This window comes from Mobula birostris, chromosome 1 (genome assembly GCF_030028105.1).
Source record: "Mobula birostris isolate sMobBir1 chromosome 1, sMobBir1.hap1, whole genome shotgun sequence".
Lineage (NCBI taxonomy): Eukaryota > Metazoa > Chordata > Chondrichthyes > Myliobatiformes > Myliobatidae > Mobula > Mobula birostris.
The window spans coordinates 130,097,713-130,124,567 of NC_092370.1; the positions used below are offsets into that span (position 1 = coordinate 130,097,713).

General features: G+C 41.0%; 1 protein-coding gene across 2 annotated transcripts in view; it reads left to right on the plus strand.

Annotated features, from left to right (window-relative positions):
• Positions 1-4,953: 4,953 nt before the first annotated feature.
• The window catches only part of LOC140199734 (14-3-3 protein beta/alpha-1), a 30,991-nt gene continuing 9,089 nt past the window's right edge, over positions 4,954-26,855 (plus strand). Inside the window, exons 1-3 of one of the 2 annotated variants that reach the window (XM_072262221.1) lie at positions 4,954-5,191; positions 5,798-6,135; positions 21,399-21,522. In XM_072262221.1, the coding sequence (XP_072118322.1) occupies positions 5,842-6,135; positions 21,399-21,522 (418 nt within the window). In that variant the 5' untranslated portion in view covers positions 4,954-5,191; positions 5,798-5,841. Of the gene's footprint in view, positions 5,196-5,797; positions 6,136-21,398; positions 21,523-26,855 lie in introns of both variants that reach the window. The other variant, XM_072262212.1, reaches the window with a different exon arrangement.

Below are 26,855 nucleotides of genomic sequence, written 5' to 3' on the forward strand. Positions count from 1 at the left end.
TACCCTTCAACCTTCAGGCTCCTGAATCATGGTGGATAACTTCACTCACCTCAACTCTGAATTGATTCCTCAAACATCGGACTCACTTTCAAGGTCTCTTCAAATTATGTTCTCGGGATTATTTATTACTTTTTTTGTTTGTGTGTAGTTTTTAATTAATTCTATTGTATTTCTTCATTCTACTGTGAATGCCTTCAGGAAAATGGCTCTGAAGGTAGTATATGGTGACATAGACATACTTTGATGATAAATTTACTTTTTGAACTTTGATAGGGAGGAGGGTAGTTTTTAAGCTGTAGAATTGTGTTGATGAGTTGGTAAAACAGACCAAGTAATAGCAGATGGAATTTAATTCTGTAGAGTATAAAGTGATCCATTGACAGTGGTTAGGGTATATACACAGAAGGGTAAGACCCTTGGAAAGACTGAAGACCAGAGGATTCCCGCTGCTCTCTGTAAGGAGTTTGTACGTTCTCTCCATGACCGCGTGTTTTCTCTGGGTGCTCTGGTTTAGAATGAGAATCAGGTTTAATGTCACTGGCATATGCCGTGAAATTCCCCTACGGATTAGTGGGTTAATTGGTCACATGGGTGTAATCGGGTGGGGCTGGCTCCAGGGACTAGAAGGGACTGTTACAGAGCTGCTTCTCGAAATTAAAAACTTCGTGGCCATTTCCAAATATAGCAGCACAGGAGGACAAGATCACGAAGAAAGCCAATGGGATACCTTCCTTCATTAACTAGGGCATTGAAGAAATGTTACTGCTTTATAAAACATCGCTTACGCCACAGATGAAGGAGCAGTTCTGATCAGACTATTGTAGGAAGGATGTGAGTACTGTTGGATTTGTCATTTTTCTTGTTGTCTAAGGTTCCTCTGCTTGTTTATATTTTTATATATTCACCTATATACATGCCATTGTTCAGTGAAATTTTTTTTTCAGTACTTAAAGTTGAATTTTTCTGGAAATTTCTTGGTGTCAGAGGCAGGTTTCACATTATTTGAATCTGGTTATTTCATTGGTTAACATTATCAATGGAATTTACAGTTACTAGTGTTTTATTTGTTTAGAAATATGGTAAAGAACAGGCCCTTCTGGTCCAACAAGCCCAGCAACCCACCTAGTTAACACTGGCCTAATCATGGGACAATTTACAATGGCCAAGGGCCTGATGGTTGGAGGGCAGTAACTGTTCCTGAACCCCTGGTGTGAGTCCTGATGCTTCTGTATCTTCTTTCTGAGAAGAGAACATGACCTGGGTGGTGGAGGTCCTTGATGATGGACACTACCTTCCAGTGACGATGCTCCCTGTAGATGTGCTCAGTGGTGGGTAGGGTTTTATCCATGATGGACTGGGCCTTATCCACCACTTTCTGCAGGACTTTCCATTCAAGGGCATTGGTATTCCCATACCAGGCTGTGATGCAGCCAGTCAATATACTTTCGGCCGCACATCTATAGAAGTTCGTCAAAGTTTTGGATGTCATGCTGAGTCCTTACATACTCTAAAGGAAGTAGAGGCGCTGAAGTGTTTTCTTCATAAATTGCACTTACATGCTGGGCCTAGGACAGATGATCTGAAATGATAACACCGAGGAATTTAGAGATTTCAATAAAGGGAGAACAAAATTATGAAGGATGTAGACGGGGTAGATATTTTGAATATTTGCCTTTAACAGCACAGCATATTTCCTGAAAGCATGGTTTAAGCAAAGGGTAGAATATTTTTGAGGAGATTTGAGGGAAATATTTTTCATCCAGAGAATAGATGGGCTATGTAATGGACTTCCTGGGGAGCGGGGGCGGGGGGTGGGGGGTGAAGGCAGATGCTTTCACAAAGTTTTAAAATCATTGCCTGAAACACCATGCTGTATAATGCTGAAAATAGGATTGGTGTGGATCATAAACACAAGAGGTTCTGCAGATGCTGGAAATCAGAGTAACACACATAAGATGGTGGAGGAACTGTGCAGGTCAGGTGGCATCTATGGAGAGGAATAGAGGAACTTCTGTGGAAAGGAATGAGTCCTGATGAAGAACCTCTGCCCGGAACATCCACCCTTTATCCCTCTCTGCAGACGCTGCCTGACCTGCTGAGTTGCTCCTGCATTTTGAATGTGTTACTCAGCATTGATTATTAGCTGATAAGTGGCATGGACGTAGCAGGCCGAAGGAGTTGTTTTCATGATGTGTGACTCTGCAATTCCATAATTAATGACTTCCCAGTATGAATGGAGAGTTAAAAAGATTTTGAACATGAAAAATGTAAATTTGGAATGTAAATTTTTAAACTGGGTTCAGATTTAAATGTTCTGCAGGCGAAAGAGGAAATAATTGAACTAGCTGAGGTGAACAGAAAGGAGTGGAAAATGGCAGGATTGGGGGAGTGTAGAAGGAGGATAAGACTGGGAATAACAACTGTACTAACCTACAGCAGATCAATACTGCAATGACTATACACACACAAAATGGCAGAGGAACTCAGAAGATCAGGCAGCATCTATGGAGAGGAATAACCTATCAACATTTCAGACCAAGACCTTTTACACACATTTTCAGGCCTCATTCCGTGTGTTTCAAGACCATGACCCAGGGTAAAATATGACCATTCTTCTTTCAGCCATGCACAGCTCAATAATTCTTTTTTTTTCTGATCCCATGTCTTATAGGAGAATGGGTTTGAAGGGGATAATAAATCAGCCATGATGGAATGGGCAGCAGACATGATGGGCCAAATGGCCTAATTCTGCTCCTATGTCTTATGCTCTGAATTGCATCTTTCATTGCAGGAGATAGCTAATGGTGGAAAAGCTGAAAAAATCCATCCCAGGCAACATCAAGAAAGGGGAGCAACTTCTCTGAAAATTAATCTTTGAAATAAACCTCAAAAATATTTTTTATGAAGATTTATTTCATTCAATTAGACCTATTGCATGGAAACTGTCTGTCAAGATTCTTTATAAAGGTGACTGTAGTTGAACAGTAAGTGAAAAGCTTGCTGCCTACTGGTGCTCTCTTCTCAGTACTACCATCAGAGAGGAGGTACAGGGGCCTGAAAATACACAATCAACATTTTAGGAATGCTACTTTGCAGTTAACATAACGCTTTACAATGCCAGAGACCCGGATTCAATTTCCATCACCATCTGTAAGGAATTTGTACATCCTCCCCGTGACTGCATAGGCTTCCTCTAGAGGCTCGGGTTTCCTTCCACACCCCAAAGACTTACGGGTAAGCAGGTTAGTTGGTCACTCGGTTGTATTTGGACATGGAGGCTGTTACTGAATAAAAAATAAAAAAGCTTCTTCCCTCCTGCCACCACAATGAACCAACGCATGAACACTACCTCACTATTTCTGCACTAATTATTTAATTATATATATATATATGTATATATATATATATATATATATAATTGTAATTTATAGTAAATGTTTATGTATTCCACTGTACTGCTGGCACAAAACAACACATTTCGCGACATACAGGTACATCAGTGATACTAAACCTGATTCTGAAAAGCAAAACTATTGAAATAAAAACAGAAAATGCCAGAAATACTCAGTGGGCCAGGCAGCATCCATGGAGTCAGGATTTTGAGGATTTTTGTTTTCATTGCAATCAAAAACACTTTATTTGTCATGTACACATTTTAGACATTCTAAGGTCATGAAATGCAATAAATAAATTACTCCTTTTTTCTGATGTGAGTTCATATGCTCAAAGGATTACTGAAAAAAATGGGGACTGGGTCCTTTTTTTTCATATATTAAAAAAGTCAGGCAGATTCAAAGCAAGTTTTATTAAAGTACATATATGTCACCAAATACCCTCATGAAATTCATTTTCTTGCAGGCATCCACAGTAGAAGAAAGACATGCAATAGAACGGATGAAAAACTACACACAAAGACTGCAATACAAAAAGAAACAAGTAATAATAAATAAATAAATACATGAATTATATTGAGATCATGAGTTGTAGAGGGCATCAAACTGAGTCCAAAGGGATCAGTTCAGTGTTGTGAATGAAGATATCTACCTGGTTCAGGTTTCTTATAAATTGAAGATGTCCTGATGAAGGGTCTCGGCCTAACTGTTGGTTCCTCTCCATAGATGCTGCCTTACCTGCATTTTGTGTGTGTTTCTCTGGACTTTCAGCATCTGCAGAATCTCTTGTGCTTGTAAATCAATGATTTTTTTTGCAAAATTTTATACATTAAATAATGAGGCAGCCAAATAATAGTTAATTCATTCTAGAAGGTTTGACAAACCAAATTGTGAATATGTATTGTACAACCATTGGTGGAATACCAGAATGAGCTATGAATGCTGATACACAATTCTTTAAAGCAGCATTGCAGATGGGAAAATCAATTTTAAGCTTACAGTTGTCATTTTGGGTTTTGCATAGAGATAGTCTTTTGACATCAGCACTACAGGGACTACATAATTCCTTGATATATTGCGTTTGATTCTGCAGGAAGCCTAAATTGCTTAGCAGATTGCAATAATTGTGGTGCATTGGAAAGGTTAACGTTTTCAGTAACCTTCCCATTCCCCTCCCTTCTTTCCAAGTGCATTGTTAGCTTTGAGCTTTAATAAGGCTGCTGCTGGGTGTGTTGAGTGCCCTCATTGCCCCCTTGCTGGATTTCTACACACGTGTAGCATTGCGCAAAAACGCAACACTCCCAAGGCGCGAATGCACCCAGTGTAAAGGCAACATATAAATATATATTATTATTTATTTTCGTCCGCATTAGTTTAATTGAGAAAGGAGGAAGGGGTGCATTTGAGAAGGTGGGGGGGAAGAAACAGGGGTGTGGGAAAGAGCGCCTTTCGTTTTATAACACGGGAGATAATCGATTTTACACGTCAATCATGCCGCCGTTGCCCGGGCAGCAGTTTGACGTCTTTTCGCCCTGCACCTCATTGGAGGAAACCCCGTGCGGCGGAGAGCCGCTCAAGGATCAGCTGAGAGAGGAAAAGGCTCCGTCTCCCCTCCCCTCCCCCCTCATCTGAGCAGCGGCAGCGCCATCACCTCCCCCACCCACCGAGTGTGTGTGTGTGTGTGTGAGAGCGAGCGAGTGCGAGTGCGAGCAGGCGAACGAGCGTCAAGTGAGGTGAATCGCGGCGGTTCCTCCTCACTCGCTGAGCGCCAGAGTCACCGTGAGGGCTCAACTCGGACAGTAGGTAAAAGAAAGGGCGGCCGCTCTCTCTTCCTCCCCCCTTCTCTCTCCGTTCCTCACCCCACCCCGCTCGCCCCCCCCCAGCCCTTCATTCATTCATCGACCGAGGAGGACGAAGTGCATCGGGGAACAACAACAAAAAAACAAGAATTAAAAACAGATGAGCGTAAAGGGGGAGGGTGGGTGGCGGGCGATGGAGGCTCCAGCACCGGGACCGGGGTGGGGTGCTACTTGTCGCCACCCTGGCCGAGGGCGGCTTGCAGAGGCCCCGCTGCGCCGCCGGGGAACCCTCGCCCACTTGCCCCCGCCACCCGGCACGGCAGTGCGGCTCGTTTTTTCCCCTCCCTCCCCTCACTGAGATCCTTTTTGCTTTAGAAAGGAAAAAAATGGGGCGTTTTCCCTGGGAAAGGGTCGCAATTCCTTTTATTGTTAGGGTGGGGAGTTCGCGAGCCTTGTTCTCTATCCCTTCCTTTCTTTCGCCCCTCGATTTTACTCACAATGGGTGGGGAAGGGTGGAAATCAGTGGAGGGAAGGGATTTATCTCGTCGCTTTTTTAAAAAATAATTCCTCCCTCCATTTTCTTTTCTTCACACGCCGACCCCGCAGAGTGCGAGAGCGATCGGCTTCCCTCCCCCCTCTTCCCATCCGCCATGGACAAGAACGAGCTGGTGCAGAAGGCCAAGCTGGCCGAGCAGGCCGAGCGCTACGATGACATGGCGACCTCGATGAAAGCCGTGACCGAGCAGGGCCTGGAGCTCTCCAACGAGGAGCGCAACCTGCTCTCGGTCGCCTACAAGAACGTGGTGGGGGCCCGGCGCTCCTCCTGGAGGGTCATCTCCAGCATCGAGCAGAAGACCGAGGGCAACGACAAGAAGCAGCAGATGGCCCGGGAGTACCGGGAGAAGATCGAGGCCGAGCTGCGGGACATCTGCAACGATGTGTTGGTGAGGAGGGCAAGGCAGGGTGGATCTCATCAGTGTTCCGCTATTAATGGTCCTTTTATATTTAAAAAAAATATTAGCACCTCCAGTTTAACAAGGGTGTGGAAGAGTAAACTCGGTTATTTTCCCAAGTCATTACCTCATCTGTTTAAAAAAACGTGTAAGGCAGGGTAGGTCGCCATTTACAATCGAGAAACCTGCATTCCTTATACATATTTCTGAACGATGTTTCAGCTTGTGTAAATTTTACATTCGAAGCCGTTGAACTATATAGCTCGATAAAGGCAGTATTATTACGGTTTGCAGATGTTTTCGTCTGGCAGTATTACAATCGGTTGTTTTTTTTAAAAAAATCATTTTATCCTCCCTCTCGTCTCGTTTCCCTTTCTGTAAATGGAGGAAATCTGCGGTTGTTCAGTCTCCTCCTCACCTCCGGTTGGAGGGGTGGTGGTTTGAGATGTTACAATCCATATTACCAGGGAGCCGCAGCATTTACTTGTCACCGCTTTGACCTTGTTTCTCATGAGTCTGAATCTTAAATCTGTCCATAAAGAAATCTTATATTGGAATCGGTTATAACGGACTCTTTTTGTTGAGAGGGAATAGCGGGCAGTCTCGGATTAGGTGAAGGAAACGCAGCCAGATTTTTGGGCGTTGCCAGTGGAGGCCTTCCTCTCAACGCCTCCTGGCTATGTTTTGCTTTATTGTCTAATTCAAAATTTAAAGTATACAGTATAATAATTTAAATTTTAACATGTTATTGCCTCCCCACTGAAGTCGTTATTTAATCGTCTTTGATTATGCACATGCAAATGAGGCTCCTTGTTTAACTTTACTGTTTTATTGCAATACTAGGCTTGGCTTTTATTGGGCGTGCCTTTGAAGGCTGCTGATAACGGTTTACTTTAGGTGACACAGCTTTAGGCCAGTCACTAAAGGATTATTACGAATCGGTTAATCACTGGTGCTGATGTGTAGACCTGCTAAAGGGTGCGGAGAGGTGAGGTTGAAGACTCCCTATTTATTTTTGGATTCAGGTGAACTTTTCCTGGTAGGATTTTTTTGTTGCAGTGGAGGAGGGTTGAAAGTGATTCTTGCACCATGAGGTCATTTTCTGCTTCTGCAGTGATCTTGCTTTCATGTAAAACGGATTGGTAGGTACAATTTTTTTTATCTGCAGCATTTTGAAAGTGAACAATATTGGAGCCTTATTGGTTTTTCTTCCCCTCCCCTTTATTATCCAACTCCAGAAAATTCTGATTGAAGTGTGCAATAAACACGTGTTTTGTATAGATTAATTTGTTTTTTTTAATCAAATGTAATATAAACTTTGGGTCTTTTAATTGCTTTGTATTAAATTGCCTGAGTGTAATATAAGGAAGGCTTCTAGCTTTTATTTCTCAGATTTTTTCCAAGTGTTAAAATTTGAGGCCTGGTTTCTTCAACCTGTGACAGAATGGATAGTTCCAACTGCGCTTCCCATTCACTGAGTTTTAAAAGGCTTGGTATGACATCAAAAGGCATGAACTTCAGCTACCCTTCTCAAATGTTTGGGAGTTGTTTTGGGTTATGTTTGTAAATCTAAACAAGTTTTGTTTCTCTAGCATATTTGCTCATGCTTTTATTACAGATGGTTGTTGTATGTCAAATTCTGACTAACACCACAGCAAATTACCACAGCATGTAAATGGTGGAAGAAAAAGCTGATCCTTGGTGTGGGGGGGGGGGAGAATTGAACTGTAAATGTGGAAAAATGCATGGAAACATTAAATGTCAATTTAACTGTATCAGGTTTCAATTTAGCTGCATTTCTTGGATAATTCGAAAAAATTAAGTGTCTAATCCAGGAAAGAACTCTGTGGCGTAGATGAAGTGACATCAATTCATATTGGGTTTTATTTGTCAACTCTTGGAGGTGGTGTAACCATTGTTGGAAAAACAGATTTGTGCAAACTAAAATTGGATCAAAGTAGAAATTAGGGGATTAAGAACTGAGTTATTTTGTTTGATTATTTTTAATGTTTCCAGTATTAGAAGCATTTATTTTACATGACATTTATATTCACTTAATTTGTTTATAGGAATAGGTGGTACAATGACTTGAATTGTAGATGTAATATTTTAAATTTTGGTAATGACATTGTAGTTCTGTGTGTGCTTTGTGTTGAGTTTCTGGTAATGTGATCATTTTTAACAGTTTAATTTTAAAATTGGAAAAAGCTACTTCCATTAGTGAGTCACCTCAATGTTTATAACAAATACTAGCGCATGGTTTTGTTTCCACAGATGCTGGTTGATCCTCTGAATTCTTACATTGACTTTTTGTTTCAGACATGCAGTGTGGGCAAGCAGGATTACTTCGAGAAGTTAAAAGCTGTTGAAATACTCAATGGCCTAACCTCGTTTTTTCCTGACTTTTCTATTTGTTACAGATTTCCAGCATCTACAGTTTTTGCTATAATTCTGCAGTGTTCTGGGCCATTAGTTTGCATAAAAGTTACAGAGTGGTTACCTACCAAATGAAGCTGCCCTACCCAACCCATTTAAAACAATTTCAGCATCTGCAGATTTCCTCGTGTTTGCATAAAACAATTCATAGTGATTACAATGAGGATGAGTTGTCAAATGCAACAATACCCCTCTCTGCCTTGAGCTTCACTCATTCTTACCCAATCTCTGAAACAATTTCCATTCATGTTCTCAACATAATAAGTGCTCTATAGCATTTTAGGGCATCATTTTCGAACAGAATTTGATGCCCAGTTATTTGGGATAATCCCAAGATTCATCTTGAGGAAAGCAGGCCACGTTTGTGGGCTAGACGTGAAGATATGGCTGCCAGTGGAATAAAGAAAATCAGTATTCTGGGACTATAGCCACTGGAAGATTTTAATTAAGTGCCATCTTTAAAATCTGGACTTTCACCAGCTTTGCTCACAATGCAATGTGAGTCTTAAAATGGGTTTGGTAGCTGACTAGAAATTAGAGATTGCAAATTGGGGTATAGGCCGGATCAATAGATAATCCAGCCTACAGGTATCAGTGGCAGGACTGATACTTGTGATAGGTGAACTATAAATAATATTCTCCACTAGGAGAGTATATGGGCCTGGAAGCATGCCTGCATTGCCTAGGGTGCTACTGTTTTAATTTGTTTGGTTCTGCCTAAGGTGTTTGAAGACAGCATGCCATTGGTAAGTAGGAACATGGTTCATGGTGGACTTCGAAATCATTAGTCATGTAATTAGGAAAAGATTGTCTACAACTTGGTGTCAACCATTCATGGCAAATCTGTGGAAATGGTTAGGTCTAAAAATGTGATGGGGAAATTCAATGTTGGGAAATACGGTTTTGGTATTCAAGAGGTAAATAGTAGATGGAACGTTGGGCTGTCTGTAAACATCTGAGTGAAGTCCTTGTGGCTTTTTTGGGCTATGGTAGGTTAGATAAGAATGAGATTGCAGTTCCATCCATTTGGATAATGGAAACCTGTTGCATCACTTCTGATGCTGAGATGTATTCCAGTTAGGAGTCTGTTTAAGTGTATTAGAAGTTGAGCTCTATTCAAGGGCTTGTACTTTCTGCTTAATACTTGGCTGGACTATGCATTGAAGTCATAAAAATAATAGGAATAATCAAAAATAGGAATTATTTCTTGTATATAAAATATCTTCTCTGTTGTTCACAAGTAGCCAGCCTATGATGTATTAAGGCTCCGTATAACAGGACATTATTTGCAAAGAGTCAGCACAACCCAGGCAATGTTGAGGGCTTAATTTCATTGATATGCTAAAAGACCCCAGAATAAGAGTCACTAATCAGTCAAGTCCCATAGGCAAGTACGTTACAAAATTTATTTTAAAAAGAAAATACCTTTGGGAGGATTGTTTCAAGGCTAGAGAAAATCAAATGGGGAAGAGTTATGTATCATTAAACAAATGCATTTCGGATTGAAATAAGTTGTCTGGTTTTTGGGTGTGCTATTACTGAGACCTGCCAGGAGATATCTGAAATGAGGGTAGCTATTGGTCTCTATTGATGGTAGGTAATCCATACTGCTGGAGGTGAAGCAAATGTAAATAGCCATTATTAAAGGGCAGAATGTAACATGTTGCTTGGCTTGTTGTGTTATCTTGCAATTATATAGATTGCCAATTTGGGAATTGGTCTACAATGGGGTTGGCTGAAGATGAAAGCCTTTTTTGATAATTTTACTAGCTTGTTGAGGTTGGATATTAGGCAAATTTCTATAATTATATTAGAATGACATGGCCATGAGAAATGTCAGTTGACACCCTATGCAAGATATTTGAAACAAAAGCTGGAAAAGCTTGGCAGTTAAAGGCATCTGTAGAATAAGTGAACCTTCCAGGGTTGTGACCCTTCATTAGAACTGATGAAAGTTCAGACTTGAAATACTGACACATCATTTTGTTCCATCAGATTTCTGCTTTTTTAGATCAGTTTTTGTTTCCAAGGGGACTTGATGTGGAAACTGAGGATTTTTTGGTTAATTGTGGTAGAAGGATGTTGGATGTATAAAGCTTTGTATGAATTGTCAAAGACTAAGGACAAAGGGAAACAACAGTTTATAAGCAAAGGTTTAGACTGCATTTTGGGAACATGCTCAAAGAAAACAGATGGGCTTGTAATCAAATTGCAAAATTTTCAGAAGGAGATGGGACAGTAGACAATGTTGTCACAGCGTTTGAGTTGAAAAAATTTGGGTATTGGAAATCGGCAAAATCAAATACTTTTGTATTGAGGTCTGTATCCCTCTGTGCCATAGAGTTTGGTAAATTGAAATAAAGAAGCTTCATGTAAATGAGGGGAGGGGTGGCCTTGAATTGAGTATCGATGGCTTCCCTTCCTCCACCATCAACTCTGCTCTCAAATGCATCTCTCCCATTTCACGCACATCTGCTCTCACCCCATCCTCCTGCCACCCCACTAGGAATAGGGTTCCCCTTGTCCTCACCTACCATCCCACCAGCCTCAGGGTCCAACATGTAATTCTCCATAACTTCGCCACCTCCAATGGGATCCCACCACTAAGCACATCTTTCTGCTTTCTGCAGGGATCGCTCCCTACGCAACTCCCTTGTCCATTCACCACACCCCTCCCCCACAACCCCCAACCAATCTCCCTCCCGGGACTTATCCTTGTAAGCAGAGCAAGTGCCACACATGCCCTTACACTTCCTTCCTCACCACCATTCAGGGCCCCAGACAGTCCTTCCAGGTGAGGTGACACTTCACCTGTGAGTCGGCTGGGGTGATGTACTGCGTCCGGTGCTCCTGATGTGGCCTTCTATGTATTGGCGAGACCCGACGCAGGCTGGGAGACCGTTTTGCTGAACACCTACCCTCTGTCTGCCAGAGTAAGCAGGATCTCCCAGTGGCCACACATTTTAATTCCACGTCCCATTCCCTTTCTGATGTGTCTATCCATGGCCTCCTCTACTGTCAAGATGAAGCCACACTCAGGTTGGAGGAACAACACCTTATATTCCGTCTGGGTAGCCTCCAACCTGATAGCATGAAAATTGCCTTCTCTAACTTCCGCTAATGCCCCTCCTCCCCTGCACACCCCATCCCTTATTTAATATTTTTATATATTTTTTTCCCCTTTTTTAATCTCTTCTCCCTCTGTTCCTGTCACTATAACTCCTTGCCTGCTCTCCACCCTCCGGGCTCCCCTCCCACCTTTCTCCCCAGGCTTCCGGTCCCATGATCCTTTCCCTTCTCCAGCCTGTATCCCCTTTTGTCAATCATCTTTCCAGCTCTTAGATCCACCCCTCCCCTCCTGTCTTCTCCTATCATTTCTGATCTCCCCCTCCCCCTTTCAAATCTCTTACTATCTCTTTCAGTTAGTCCTGACGAAAGGTCTTGGCCCGAAACGTCGACTGTACCTCTTCCTAGAGATGCTGCCTGGCCTGCTGTGTTCCACCAGCATTTTGTGTGTGTTGCTTGAATTACCCTGATGGTTTTTATGAAGCATTTGTAGTGTTTGGGTAAAACTAATTAAATGCAAGAGCAGTGTTCCATTGTCGGCTTCCATTTTCTGCTAGAGGTGTTAGATCAAGGCATTGTATACAGTTTGGAAGTGAATTATACGGATGTGCACCAAAACTTTTACCTGACATCTTACAATCCAACATGTCTTATCAGATATTTCAGAGTAAGCATCTGAACAGTTTTTATTGAAAATCATTTGGTTATTCAGTGCCTTTCAAGTTCAGCATGTACTGGCTAACGGCTTTTTGGTGTATTTGATGATATCAAATCCTGGCCAGTATTTAGCCGTTGCAGATCATAGCTAATTGTGGAATGTTGTCCTATATTATACTGTATCTGGATGTATTTATACTCTGACATAACTGTTCCAAAGTACTGTGGCGGAGTCAGCAATGGAATCGATTGAGCTGAGCCTTCTAAGGGTATCTTGGAACAGGTGGCGAAGCTTGGTCAGTAGTAATTTTAACCCTGAAGGGGAGTGAAATGTAAATTAAAAAATTTAGGGTGTAAGGAGCTGCAAAGCAGGCAGTGATGGAGACAGGCAACCAATACATAAATATTTTCTGTTTGCACAGATGATAGATTCCAGTTTGTGTTGAACGTGGCGCTATGATATAATTTCTGGCTGTTGAATACAAAATTGTAGTAAAAGCAAAAGGCAATGACTATACTTGGAGGCTGAGTATCATTTATCAATTATTTGGAGGAAATCTCTACTTACCTGTATAGAATATTAGCTAGTATTCTTAGCAATTTAGGATCAAAAGTGGTGATGTTAATGTTCAGAAATGGTCCCATTATTTATGGACTTTGGACATAGGCAGATATTTAGAAATATGCAGAGATATACCAAAACAGAGATTTTACACTTGGAGTGTAATTGCAAATGACTTGGGTACCTCAGGCTGAAGGTGAACATAGAAATTTACAGCACATTACAGGGCCTTCAGCCCACAATGTTGTGCCGATCATGTAACCTACTCTAGAAACTGCCTAAAATTTCCCTAGTGCACAGCTCTGTTTTTCTAAGCTCCATGTATCTCAGAGGCTCTTAAAAGACCCTGTTGTATCCGATGGTAAGATAACTGGTGGTAAAACCTTTCTGGTAATTAAGATCTTGAAGGAGTCCAAAAATAGCTACCTGTATTTTGGTAATTGGGTTTCTTTGATAGAAGACACAAGGCTATGAGATTGGGAAAGAGGGCAAAGTGAGTTGAGATGAAGGTCAGAACCACTGATGCCAATTTGTATTTAAGCAAAAACATTGGAAACTGTAGTATCTGTAGGAATTGCGAACTTAATCCATGGATGTCACTTTAAATTATGAAAAGGTCCTGGGTGCACTGAAATTGTATGGTCTTGAGCTTTAATGTTATGTACTTTTAAGTCTAATGCAATTGAGTGAAATTTTCTGGATTATTTTTAAAGAATGTGGGCTTTCTAGGTTGAGCCAGCATTGAATTTCTTGTCAGAAGGTAACTGCTAGCAGATCAAGCGGCATTTATGGCAGGGAATAAACAATACGACATTTGGGGCCAAGAACCTTCATCAGGACTGGAGAAGAAGGTGGGAGAAGCCAGAATAAGAAGATGGGGGGAGGGAATTTATACAAGCTGGCAAGTGATAGATGAAACCAGGTAAGGTGGCAGTAGGTGGATGGGGAAGATGGTTATGAAGTAAGAAGCAAGGAGGTGATGTGTGGAAGAGATAAAGGTCTAAAGAAGGAATCTGGTAAGAGAGGACAGTGGACAATGAAAGAAAAGGGAGGAGGATATTAGGTGAGGGTCCTGAGAAGGTTTACGAGAATGATCGGAAGAATGAAAGGGTTAATACATGAGCATTTGTTAGTCTGGGCTTGTACTTGCTGGAGTTACAAATGAAGAGGGAATCTCATTGAAAGCTACCTAATATTGAAAGGCCGAGATAGAATGGACGGGGGAAGAATGTTTTCCATAGTCTGTGACTATGGTACAGCCTCAAAATAGAAGGATGTCTCATTGCAGATGAGGAATTTCTTAAGAGGTGGTGATTCTGTGGAATTCATTGCCACAGATGGGGAGAAATTGCCAAAAGTAATTTCATCAGGTTAGATTGAATTCTGTAACTTGTAATTCCCCCCCGCCCCCCTTTCCCCTTCTTTCCATTCTGTCTCCACACTTTCACTTTCTCCTCACCTGTCTATCACCTCCCTCTTGTGCCTCCTTCCCTTTCTTCCACAGTGTTGTTAAGAGCAAGGTTCCAGGATTTTGACCCACTGAAAGAATGGGAATATTTCCAAGTCAAAATGCTGTGTGGTTTGGAGGTGATCCTTTTCCTTGCTGTCTTTGTCATTCTAGCTGATAAGGTGTGGGTTTGGTAGGTGCTGTCTAAGGAGACTTGAGATGCTGGACTGCATGTTACAGACAGAGGAAGCTGCGGCTGTTGTGCAACGGTGCTGGAGTCCGTGCCCAATTAACCATTTGATTGTGGGAAATATTTGACCGGATCAGTCCATTGTCAGAAAGAATGTGCAAAGTTCATTGTACAGTGTAGGTACAGTAAATCCATGTTCTATTCCATGTGCATAAAAACTAAAGACTTTTTCCCTACTACGCAAGTTTAACAGAATTGATACATGTACTTGCCCACATCAGGTTAAAATGTATTTTGGAGAAAACGTAGACTAAGTGATACATGTACAGTAGTGAGTAAGACCATAAGACATGGGAGCAGAATTAGGCCATTTGGCCCATTGAGTCTGCTCTATCATTTGATCATGGCTGATTATTATCTTTCTCAAACCCATTCTCCTGCCTTCTCCTGTAACTTCTGATGCCCTTACTAATCAAGAATCTTGTCAACCTCTGCTTTAAATGTACCCAATGATTTGGTCTCTGCAGCCATCTGTGGCAATGAATTCCACAGAATCACCACCTCTTAAGAAATTCCTCATCTGCAATGAGACATCCTTCTATTTTGAGGCTGTACCACAGACGTAGACTATGGAAAACATACTTCCCCCATCCATTCTATCTCGGCCTTTCAATATTTGGTAGATTTCAATGAGGTTCCCTCTTCATTTGTAACTCCAAGTACAAGCCCAGACTAACAAATGCTCCTCGTGTATTAACCCTTTCATTCTTCCGATCATTCTCGTAAACCTTCTCAGGACCCTTTCCAATGACAGCACATCTGTTCTTAGATATGGTGCCCAAAGTTGCTTATGATACTCCAGATCTGGTCTGCCAAATGCTTTAAAGCCTTAGCCTCATATCTTTATGAAATGAATGCTAACATTGCATTTGCCTTCCTCAACTTGCAATGCAACCTGCAAATTAACCCTTTAGGAATCCTGTACAAATAAAAAGCAAGGATAACAGGTTTAGGGAACTTGGATTTTTGAGAGAGATTGAGGCTCTGGTTAAGAAAAAGGTGCATAGCAGGTATAGGCAGTTAGGAACAAATGAGGAAGGAAAGTCAGGAGGGCTTAGAATGCTTGATGTTGCTCTAGCAGACAAAGTGAAAGAGAACCCTCAGGGCTTCTACAGATATATTAAGACAAAAGATATTAAGGGCCAAAACTGGTCCTGTAGAAGATCAGAATGGTGATGTATGCATGGACCTGAAAGAGATAGGGGACATATTATAGATTTATTTGGGAAATGGACAGTCTATAGAAAGGGAAAGCAGTAAGATCATGGATCCTAAACAGATTACAGGGGAGACAATGTTTGCAGTCTTGAGACAAATTAGGGTGGATAAATCCCCAGAGCCTGACAAGGTGTTCCCTTGTACCCTGTGGGAGGCTAGTGCAGAAGCTCATGGCCCTACCAGAGATATTTAAAATACCCTTAGCCACAGGTGAGGGGTTAGATGATAGGGGATAGCTAATGTTCCATTGTTTTAAGAAAGGCTCTAAAAATAAAATAGAAAATTATAGGCCATTAACCTGACATCCGTATTGAAAAGTATTCTAAAGGACTGAATATACAAGTATTTGGGTAGACACAGACTGATTAGGAATGGTCAACATGGCTAACCAACCATAGAATTTTTCAAGGAAGCTACTGAGAAAGTTGAAGGCAAGGCAGTGGATGTTGTCCCACCTGGGAGGTTAGTCAAGAAGATTCAGTTGCTTAGCATTCAAGATGAGGATTCAAGATAAAATTGTATTAGACACTAGCTTTGCAGAAGAAGCCAGAGATTGGTAGTAGATGGTTGCTTCTCTGCAAGTATGTGCTCCAGGGGTCAGTGCTGGGTCCATTGTTTTGTTATCTATATCAAAGATCTGGATGATGTAGTAAACTGGATCAGCAGATTTGTTGATGATGCAAAGATTGGGAGTGTAGTGGATAGCAAGAAAAACTATCAAAGCTTGCAGCAGGATCTGGACCAGTTGGGAAAATGGCAGATAAATTTAATGCAGACGCGTAAGGTGTTGAACTCTGGGAGGACCAACCAGGATAGGTCTTACATAATGAGCAGCAGGGTACTGAGGAGTGTGGTAGATCAGAAGGATCTGGGTATACGGATCCATGGTTACTGAAACAGGCATGATTGGTAGATCAGGAGTAAGGAAAGCTTTTGGCATATTGGCTTTCATAAATCAATGTATTGAGTACAGGAGTTGGAATGTTGAAATTGTATTGGATGTTGGGGAGCCCTAATTTGGAGTATTGTATGTGGTTTTATTCACCTACCTGAAGGAAAGGTGTAAAGACTGAGTGCAGAGAAAATTTTGGAAGATGTTGCCAGGACTTGGCCTGATTTATAAGGAAAGGTTAATTAGGTTAGGACTTGTATGTTCGAGGGAATATCGAATGGGGATTTGATAGAGGTATACAAAATTAAGAGGTGCATAGGGTAAACACAAGCAAGCTTTTTCCACTGAAGTTGGGTGAGACTACAACTAGAGAGCATGGGTTAAGGGTAAAAGGTGGAATGTTTAAGGACAACATGAGCGGGAAGTTCTTAACTCGGAGTGGCGTGAGTATGGAACGAGCTGCCAGTGCAGGTGGTGGATATAGGTTCAATTTCAGCATTTAAGAGAAATTTGGATTGATGGGGGTGGGGTGATGGGAGGGCTATGGAGAGCAATGGTCCAGGTGCAGGTTGATGAGACTTGGCAGATTCATGGTTCAACACTGACTCGACGGGATAACAGTTTTCCATCTGCTACATACTTGTCTATTCTTCTAATCTGTCTTTCAGCAGACTCCCTGCTTCCTCACCCCTACCTGCCCCTCCACCTATCTTTTTCATTGCAAATCTAGCCTTGAAACCATCAGATCATTAGCATAATGTGAAAAGTAGCAGATGCAACACCAAGCCCTGCAAAACACCACTAATTGCCAGGAGCCAACCAGAAAAAGGCCTCTATTCCCACAGTCAGCCAATCTCTGTTCATGCTAGTGCCTTCCCTGTAATACCAGTTAACAGACCACTTAATTTCTGGAGTTGTGATCAGTCAAAGCAGAATTTCTGCTGAGTAACCTTTGGGATTTTTTTTTGTTACACAGGACACATCCATAGCCTTGTTCTTGTCTCAATTCTTTAGGTATCCTTGATCTTTGTTTTTATTAACATTTGAGGATGAAAGAATCAGGATCATATGTGTTGTACATTTAAATAAAAATGTAGTTTACAATTGCTGAGTACTCTCCATCTGCATTAAACTTTAAAACAGTCATTAAGAGGAACCATTATTTCTCATTGTTAAACTTGGTTTATATACCCTAGGAGAAATAAAACTAAAACTTTGGTACTTTTTATTTCACAAATATTTAAACAAGTACAAATCTAGACTGGTTTACAGTCCTGTGTCTTTAGGCAACTTTTTGATGGTTTTCTGTTGTCTGCAGTGTTAACTTGAGTTTTTGGTCATGCCTTCCTCAGATGAGATCCCAATGATCCAGAAATCTGAAACCTTACCCCCTGCGCCACTCCTTCATCCATTCATTCATTTGTACTATCATCCTATTCCTGAATAGTACGTGGTCTTGCAATGTGCAGTACGGAATTTCATTTGCTGAGAAGCAGTGATAGTATTGAGCATTCTTGCTTCTGACTTTAATGGATGTGGTGGGGGGGGTGCGGAGGGGAGGAGGTTGTTGATAGCACTGTTCTCATTCGGGTGCTTGTACTCCAATAACTGGGCAATGAAGGTTTTACTTCCTGAGTGTATAATGGATTTTGAGGTCCTGATCATGAAAATCACCATGAAATTTCCCAATCATTCACCTCTTTTTATAATCGCCTGTATTTGTAATTTCAATTCATAATTTAACTTTGAATAACTAATGCCAAGATTAAGGAAGGTATTTTTGTTCATCCACAAATGAAACAGGCCATCAATAACAGGCAGTTCAAACAACTTCTAGTGAAACAGGAGAAAATTGCATAGAAGGTATTCAAGGATGCTGTTGAATATTTTCTTAGCAACTTTAGAGCCCCAAATTACTTGCAGCTGGTTGACAATATGCTTCAAGCAGACAAAACCTTGAAGTGCAACATGCCACTAAAGATTAATTTTCTGCATTCCTATTTAGATCTCTTTCCTGCAAATCTTGGCACTGTCAATAATGAGCATGGTGAAAGGCTTTACCAAGACATTGCGGTCATGGAGAAACGGTATCGGGGCAACTAGAATCTTGTCAATGCTGGATGATTGTTAGACAGTTAAGTGAGAAGCCTCGGGCACTGAGTACAAATGAAAATCAACAAAACATTCTTAGCTTAGTTGAAATATTGCAAGGTGTCAGTACTGTTATGCAATTCAGCACATTATATTCAAAAATTAATTTTGTTTCGCCAAATTTTGATACAAATAGTCTAAAATTATGTTCAGCTTCAACTGGTCTATCATAAACAAAAAATTCTAGGCAAACAACACTTGAAAATTGTCCTATGTAATCACAACCATCTTTTGTTTGAGATACAAGACCACAAGACAGAAGCAGAATTAGGCCATTTGGCCGATCAAGTCTACTGTGCCATTCAATCATGTCTGATACATTTTTCCATTGCAACCCCATTCTGCCTCCTTCCCGTTGCCTTTGAAGCCCTGGCTAATCAAGAACTTATCAGCCTCTGCTTTAAGTGTACCCACTGACTTAGTCTCTATGGCCATCTATCAAAGTATTCCACAGATTCACCACCTAATGAAATTCCTCATCTCTTTTCTAAGGGTTAGTCTTCCGTTCTGAGGCTTTGCCCCCTCTCTCGTCCTTGACTTTCTCACTAGTGGAATCTAGGCCTTACAATATGTGATAGGCTTCAATCAGATCTCTTCCCTTTCACCCCCCCCCCCCACCCCTATTCTCTAAACTTCGGTGAGTATAGGCCCAAAGCCATCAAATGGTCCTTGTATGTTAACTCTTACTGGAATTATTCTATTAAACCTCTGGACTCACTCCAATGTCAGCACATTCTTTCTTAAATGAGGCCCAGAACTGCTCACAATACACCGGATGTGGTCTGACCAATGCCTTGGAAAACCTCAGTGTTGCATTATTTTATATTCTAACACTCTGGGAATGAATATGACCAGTGCATTTGTCTTCCTTGCTGGCAATGCAACCTGCAAGCTGACCTTTCGGGGATCTAGTATGAGGAACCCCAAATCCCCTTGCACCTCAAATTTTTTTAAATTGCTCCCCATTTAGAGCAGGGGTTCACAACCTGGGTTCCATGGACCCCTCTGTTAATGGTAAGGGTCCATGGCATAAAACAGGTGAGAACCCCTGGTTTAGAAATCAGTTTATGGTTTTTGTTTTTAACTGAAGTGCATGTCCAGAAACTTCTCTACACTATTCCATCTGCCATTTCTTTGCCTATTCTCCTAATCTATGTCCTGCAGACTCTGCTTCCTCGGCACCATCCATCTATCTTTGTATTATCTGCAGACTTGGCCATAAAATTATCAATTCTGCCATCAAAATCAATAGTGTGTAATATGAAAAGTTGCAGACCCAACACCAACCCCTGTGGAACACCACTAGTCACCTGCAGTCAACCAGAATAGGCCCCCTTTTTTTCTTCACTCTGCTTCTCCCTCTTGTTTAGTAGTCTCGCATGTGGCACCTTGTCAAAGACTTTCTGAAAATACAAGTAAACAACATCCAGTAACTCTCTTTGACTTCCTTGTTGCCTATTTCCTCCAAAGAATTCCAACTTTCGGATTGCTTTCTTTTTGGTTATGTCCATTCATCTCACTTTTACCAGACACATGGACAGACATTATTGACTTCTGGAGCTCTGCTGATTTCTGGTGAAACTTACTGAATATTGGTCAGCCAATTGTGAAGAGTTGCTGCTACGTGGTAAGGCATATCATCACCTTGACTGAGACAGGTGCTAGCTAGCCAAATTGGATTTTTTTTTCCCCTGGATGGGATGTGAGTGGCTAACTTTACATATTTATGTTGGAGCAACTTAGAGTGTGCAAGTCTTCAGTACTACAACTTAAGGTATATTCTCTGATCCCATCGCCTTTGTGCTGTTGTTGGTCATTAATAAAGTGCGGTGTTAAATTAACTGAAGATGGCTTCTATTATGCGGGCTTTGAGAGAATGCTACCGTGGTTATCCTTCTGTCTGAATAAAGAGCATAGTAAGGTGAATGCTGTTAAATCTTAAGTGTTCAATACAGTTCTAATACCATTGGGTGCATAAGGTCACAAACTTTGCTTTCCAAAATTATGCTAATATAGTTCTGCGAGGTGGTTTGGCTGTTCATGCTGCTTAATGTAAGCCCATTATGTCACCTGTATATCTGTTTATAGTATGGAGTTCAATTTGTTAGTGGGCATTCCTCACTAATGAACTGTATCATACAAATTGTCAAATTAAGACCGTGATCTTTATTTAACATTATTTGAACAATTAAGAATGATTACCCAGCAGCCAAGGAGTAATGTGTGATGGAGCTTGGATATCGCCAAATAAACCAATAAGTTGGGTGCTAGACTTGTGTGATTATTGTGATGAATACCTGTGGTTCTGGAAATACTGGACTTGAGCTCCTTAAAGTGAAAGTGAGCATTACCTCATGGCAATGTAGTACTGTTTCTGGTATGCTAATGCTTCCTAATGCATCTGCACTGTAATCCAGTACTTCTATGTTGTAAGAAAATGCTTTATTGAGCTTGAATTTTCTAATTTCATGTTTGAATTCTGTGCAATGTGGAATGCATTGTGAATCTAAAATTTTGAGACGTGAAAACTTGTAGTGCTGGGCTTTTAATCTTTGTCTTTACTTCAATTTAACAGGGTCTTCTTGATAAATACTTGATTGCCAATGCTAGTTCTCCAGAGAGCAGAGTTTTCTATTTGAAAATGAAGGGAGATTACTATCGTTACTTAGCTGAAGTGGCTTCTGGTGATGACAAGAAAGGTATGTTGAAATGTGAAATATTGGGATGAGTTACTAAAAGCAGAAGTTTATGCATGAGAATTGCAGTTTCAATGTAGCAGCTAATATTTAGACAATATTCTATATAATTGTTGTTTTGAATATGTAGTAAATCTATTATTGAAACTAATGACATATTCTATGTGTTTCATAAGTGGGTCTGTGGTTCATTTCCATGTACTGGTTAACCCAAATGTGAATTATTCATGTGTCCAAAACCCAATGGAAAGTTCAGGCTTTTGCACAACAGTTCTGTAAAATGGGGCTTGGTATTTTAAGGGTTGTCACTGAGTTTACTTTGCAGTCAGTTCAGATCATTGATGTTGGCAGTGTGGGGGGTGGGGGAGAGGAGGAGAGCAAGAGTAGACCACTTGGCCATCAGTATACCCATGGCTTATTGGTCCTAAATCGTGGCCCTCCTGTGCCGGCTCCACATCCTTCAGTTCCCTGGTCTTTTTGGGGGGGGGGGGGCGGGGGAGAGGAGAATGTCTACTTTAAATCCATCCAGTGAACAGCCCTCCACAATCCTATGGAATTGAGAATTCTGGAGATCTGTACCTGCAAAAAGGAACATTTATACATGGTTTCAAATGGCTTTCCCCTTGATTGAGACTCTCTCTAGTATTCATTGTCTTTGGGATCTTGTTTGTATCAATAAGATCACTCCTCACTCCAGTAAATTGGCTCAGTTAATCTCTTGATTTCAAATTCTACCATGCAGCTGAAGAATTTAGGTTCAAGTAATTAAACAAATGTGAAATTTTTAAGAAAGGGCTAATCTTGGAAATGGTGATGCGAAATGAAACCCAGTTAGGTACTAGTGTTTGGCCCATGTGACTGCAGGCTCTCCAGAGTGGTTGATTCTTTATTCTTCCCAAACTGAGGCAGTCAAGAGTGGGTAATAAATGCTAAAATTGCTATTGAGATTCACATTCCGGCATCATCTTGATCATTTCACTCAGGCTGAATGAAAGTTCTGGGTTACTACCTAAAATTTTTGTACTTGACTTCCATAAATATTTTCACCCCAAGTCAAACCCAGTGCAGTAAATCCAACTAGCTTCCAAGTTGTTTCTCTTGATATAATGCAATTCTAGTGGGAATTTCAGAGGTAGATAGACCACTGAATATGCCCCAAATTTAATATGGATAGTACTACACCTGGCTTATTTTTGTCAGAAGGTACCATTTTATTGGGGCAAATGTTATGGCAGTAGTCTATGGTTAACCATGGCAGGAGCCCCGGTAGCTATTTTTTTGGGAGGGTGTGCAACAGGAGGAGCAGAATAATGGGGAGGGGGATAGTTGGTAATTTGGACTTGAGCTTTTAAAAGACTTCAAATTTTAGGTAGTGATAGTTCTGCAGTTAAGACATTGACACAACTGAAGGATCACTTTTGCCATTTATTGCTTCAACCAAAAATGTCTGCTTTCAATTTTCCAGTCAATTAGCTTGCGTGTTAACTTGGGTAAAATTAAAGAAGAGAAATAGTTTTGTGTTAATGGGATAGGAATTGATTCTTATTTTAATGCCGAACTAATGGACAACCCTGCAGTTTCGTACTAATGTTTTGGGACCATACACTTGATCTGGGGTGGTTCTAATGAGACTGCATTTATTACAACTATTGTAAGGTTTTGATATATAGTTGGAAAGTTGGGGAGCAAACTCTTAAGTTCCACTTGTGACTGGAATGTAGTTAATGTCCAGGTAGCTTGATCAATGTTTCTTTAGCTCTGGCAGTATAGTTAGTAGAAAAAACAATTTTTGGAAGATTGATTCCTGGTACATTTTATGTAGGCTAAAATATTTCAAGATTTAGTACTGTATGTTCCTTTTACTGGTATGGGAATATTGGATAGGAATGAAACTGAATTTATTTTCCTTCGAGCCAAAAGAGCTGTATTGAATAGGATCAATGACTTTGGCTGTTTCTCATCTTGGTAATCTGAGATCCATGTATCTTCAATCTAGACTATCAGAGATAGCCTTGCACAAGTATGCCAAGGTTACAGCACTTTATTGAATCCACATGTTAAAAAAAAAAATACAATTTTAGGTTCAGTTATTCCATATTGCCTTCTATGAAACATTGAACGATTACATCAATAAAAATAATATTTACCCAATAAGTATGAGGGGTTGTTCTAGCAATTTTCAACCTAATGCCATAAACATTGAATTCTCCAATTTCATGTAACCCATGACCTTCTGTTCCTTTCTCCCTCTGATCCGCTGACACCCACTTTACAAAACCTTTCTCAGCCTCCTGTAGCCTAGTTTACTCCCCTCCCCAATCCTTTTGCCTGTTACCCTCACACACAAGCCAACAGATCCCCTCCTTGCCCCTCCCCTTCTGTTTGTACCTTCCTTCCTTCCCTTTGGCTCAACTCATCACCTTCCTTATAAATTTGGTATTATGTAACCCTTTATCTCCACTTATCACCTCCCAACCTCTGGCTATCTCCACATTTTCTTACCACCCATCCTCCTCCTGCCTCTTTATACTGGCTCTTCTTGCCTTTATACTCAGTTCTGACCTAAAATGTCAACTATACCTTTTGCCTCACCTGACTTCCTCAAAAACTTTTGCTGCTAATAACCGTTGCAGCTTTGTTCTTTTGTCTGTCATTTAGCTTTGTGCATTGAGAACAACTTTTCAATTGCTATAACATCCTTTTATATTTGAATTTCAGGCCAAAACTATACACGTGATGAGGAACTATTCACTAAACTACACCTTGTCACTTTATTCTCAATTAAACTTAAAAGTATATAGCATCCTTCTAGGTTTTATGCATTGGATTGAGATTGGTTATTTGTCCATGCTTATACTGGCCAAACGGGCTACACGAACTAATTTTCCTTTATGGCCTTGGTCTTTGCCATGTGCTGAGGATTCCTACCTCGTACACTTCTGGTGGATGGGAGAGGAAAAGCCATCCAATTACCTATGCTTAATGTTACTACCTTAAATCTATACACTCTACTTATTAATGTCTGCTGTGGTAAACAGGTCCTTTCCAGGCTCCTCAATTGTCAGTTGTGTTTTAAATCTGAACTTGACTGCCTGTTCCAAGTTAAGAACCACACCAAGCCTCTCTATCCTTATCAGTAAATGAACATCCCCAGCAACATACTCAAGTTCAGTAAGACTATAATAAAGAATATAATAAGACTCCTGAAACTACTCAGCCATTATGAATATTAGGGCTGGTCTTTGTCTCTATCCTTCGATATTCAATATAAATTTATTTTCAAAATCTGTATTCAAATCTACATTCAAGATCCATCTGTCTAAAATGTATTTAACAGAAGAGCCCTACAGCTCTCGTGGGTATATAATTCCAATGAGTTGCTCGGCCTCCGGGTGAGAACTCTGTTCTGGCTCTAGCTGCCCCAATTAGGGAGAAAATCATCCTAGCATCTAGTGTGTTGAGCCCTCTAAGGATATTATTTTAAGAGATCAAAAATCCATCCATTATGAATGTCAGGGAAATGCTTAATTTTCCCTTCTGTAATGTGACCATAATAATATACCTCTTGAGGACCACTAATATGACTCTGCCATGACTTCCCTTCCTTCACTCTCCCAGGCCTAACCTTAAGGCATATATCTCTTTTGCTACTCTACTTAACTACCCACCCTGCTGCCTTTTGCAAATGCATTTTTATAATCCTTTTGATTACTGTTCTATGAGGGATGAGGTCCTGAAAGGAGAATATAGGGAGCTAGGAAGGGAGTTGAGAGAAAGGACCGCAAAGGTAGTAATCTCGGGATTACTGCCTGTGCCACGCGACAGTGAGAGTAGGAATGCGATGAGGTGGAGGATAAATGCGTGGCTGAGGGATTAGAGCAGGGGGCAGGGATTCAAGTTTTTGGATCATTGGGACCTCTTTTGGCGCAGGCGTGACCTGTACAAAAAGGACGGGTTGCACCTGAATCCTAGGGGGACCAGTATCCTGGCAGGGAGATTAGCGGGGGCTACTGAGGTGACTTTAAACTAGAATGGTTGGGGGGTGGAAATCAAATTAAAGAGGCTAGACGTGAGGAGGTTAGTTCACTACAGGGAGATGGGAACCAGTGCAGAGAGACGGGTGTAAAGTGAGGGTAGAAACAAAAAGTACTATGGAGAAAAGTAAAAGTGGCAGGCCGACAAATCCAGGGCAAGCATTAAAGAGGGCCACTTTTCAGCATAATTGTGAAAGGACTAAGAGAGTTGTAAAAGAGCGCCTGAAGGCTTTGTGTGTCAATGCAAGGAGCGTTCGTAATAAGGTGGATGAATTGAAAGTGCAGATTGTTATTAATGATTATGATATAGTTGGGATCACAGAGACATGGCTCCAGGGTGACCAGGGATGGGAGCTCAACGTTCAGGGATATTCAATATTCAGGAGGGATAGACATGAAGGAAGGGGAGGTGGGGTGGCGTTGCTGGTTAAAGAAGAGATTAACGCAATAGAAAGGAAGGACATAAGCCGGGAAGATGTGGAATCGATATGGGTAGAGCTGCGTAACACTAAGGGGCAGAAGACGCTGGTGGGAGTTGTGTACAGGCCACCTAACAGTAGTAGTGAGGTCGGAGATGGTATTAAACAGGAAATTAGAAATGTGTGCAATAAAGGAACAGCAGTTATAATGGGTGACTTCAATCTACATGTCGATTGGGTGAACCAAATTGGTAAAGGTGCTGAGGAAGAGGATTTCTTGGAATGTATGGGGGATGGTTTTTTGAACCAACATGTCGAGGAACCAACTAGAGAGCAGGCTATTCTGGACTGGGTTTTGAGCAATGAGGAAGGGTTAATTAGCAATCTTGTCGTGAGAGGCCCCTTGGGTAACAGTGACCATAATATGGTGGAATTCTTCATTAAGATGGAGAGTGACATAGTTAATTCAGAAACAAAGGTTCTGAACTTAAAGAGGGGTAACTTTGAAGGTATGAGACGTGAATTAGCTAAGATAGACTGGCAAATGACACTTAAAGGATTGACGGTGGATATGCAATGGCAAGCATTTAAAGGTTGCCTGGATGAACTACAACAATTGTTCATCCCAGTTTGGCAAAAGAATAAATCAAGGAAGGTAGTGCACCCGTGGCTGACAAGAGAAATTAGGGATAGTATCAATTCCAAAGAAGAAGCATACAAATTAGCCAGAGAAAGTGGATCACCTGAGGACTGGGAGAAATTCAGAGTTCAGCAGAGGAGGACAAAGGGCTTAATTAGGAAGGGGGAAAAACATTGAGAGAAAACTGGCAGGCAACATAAAAACGGACTTTAAAAGCTTTTATAGATATGTGAAAAGGAAAAG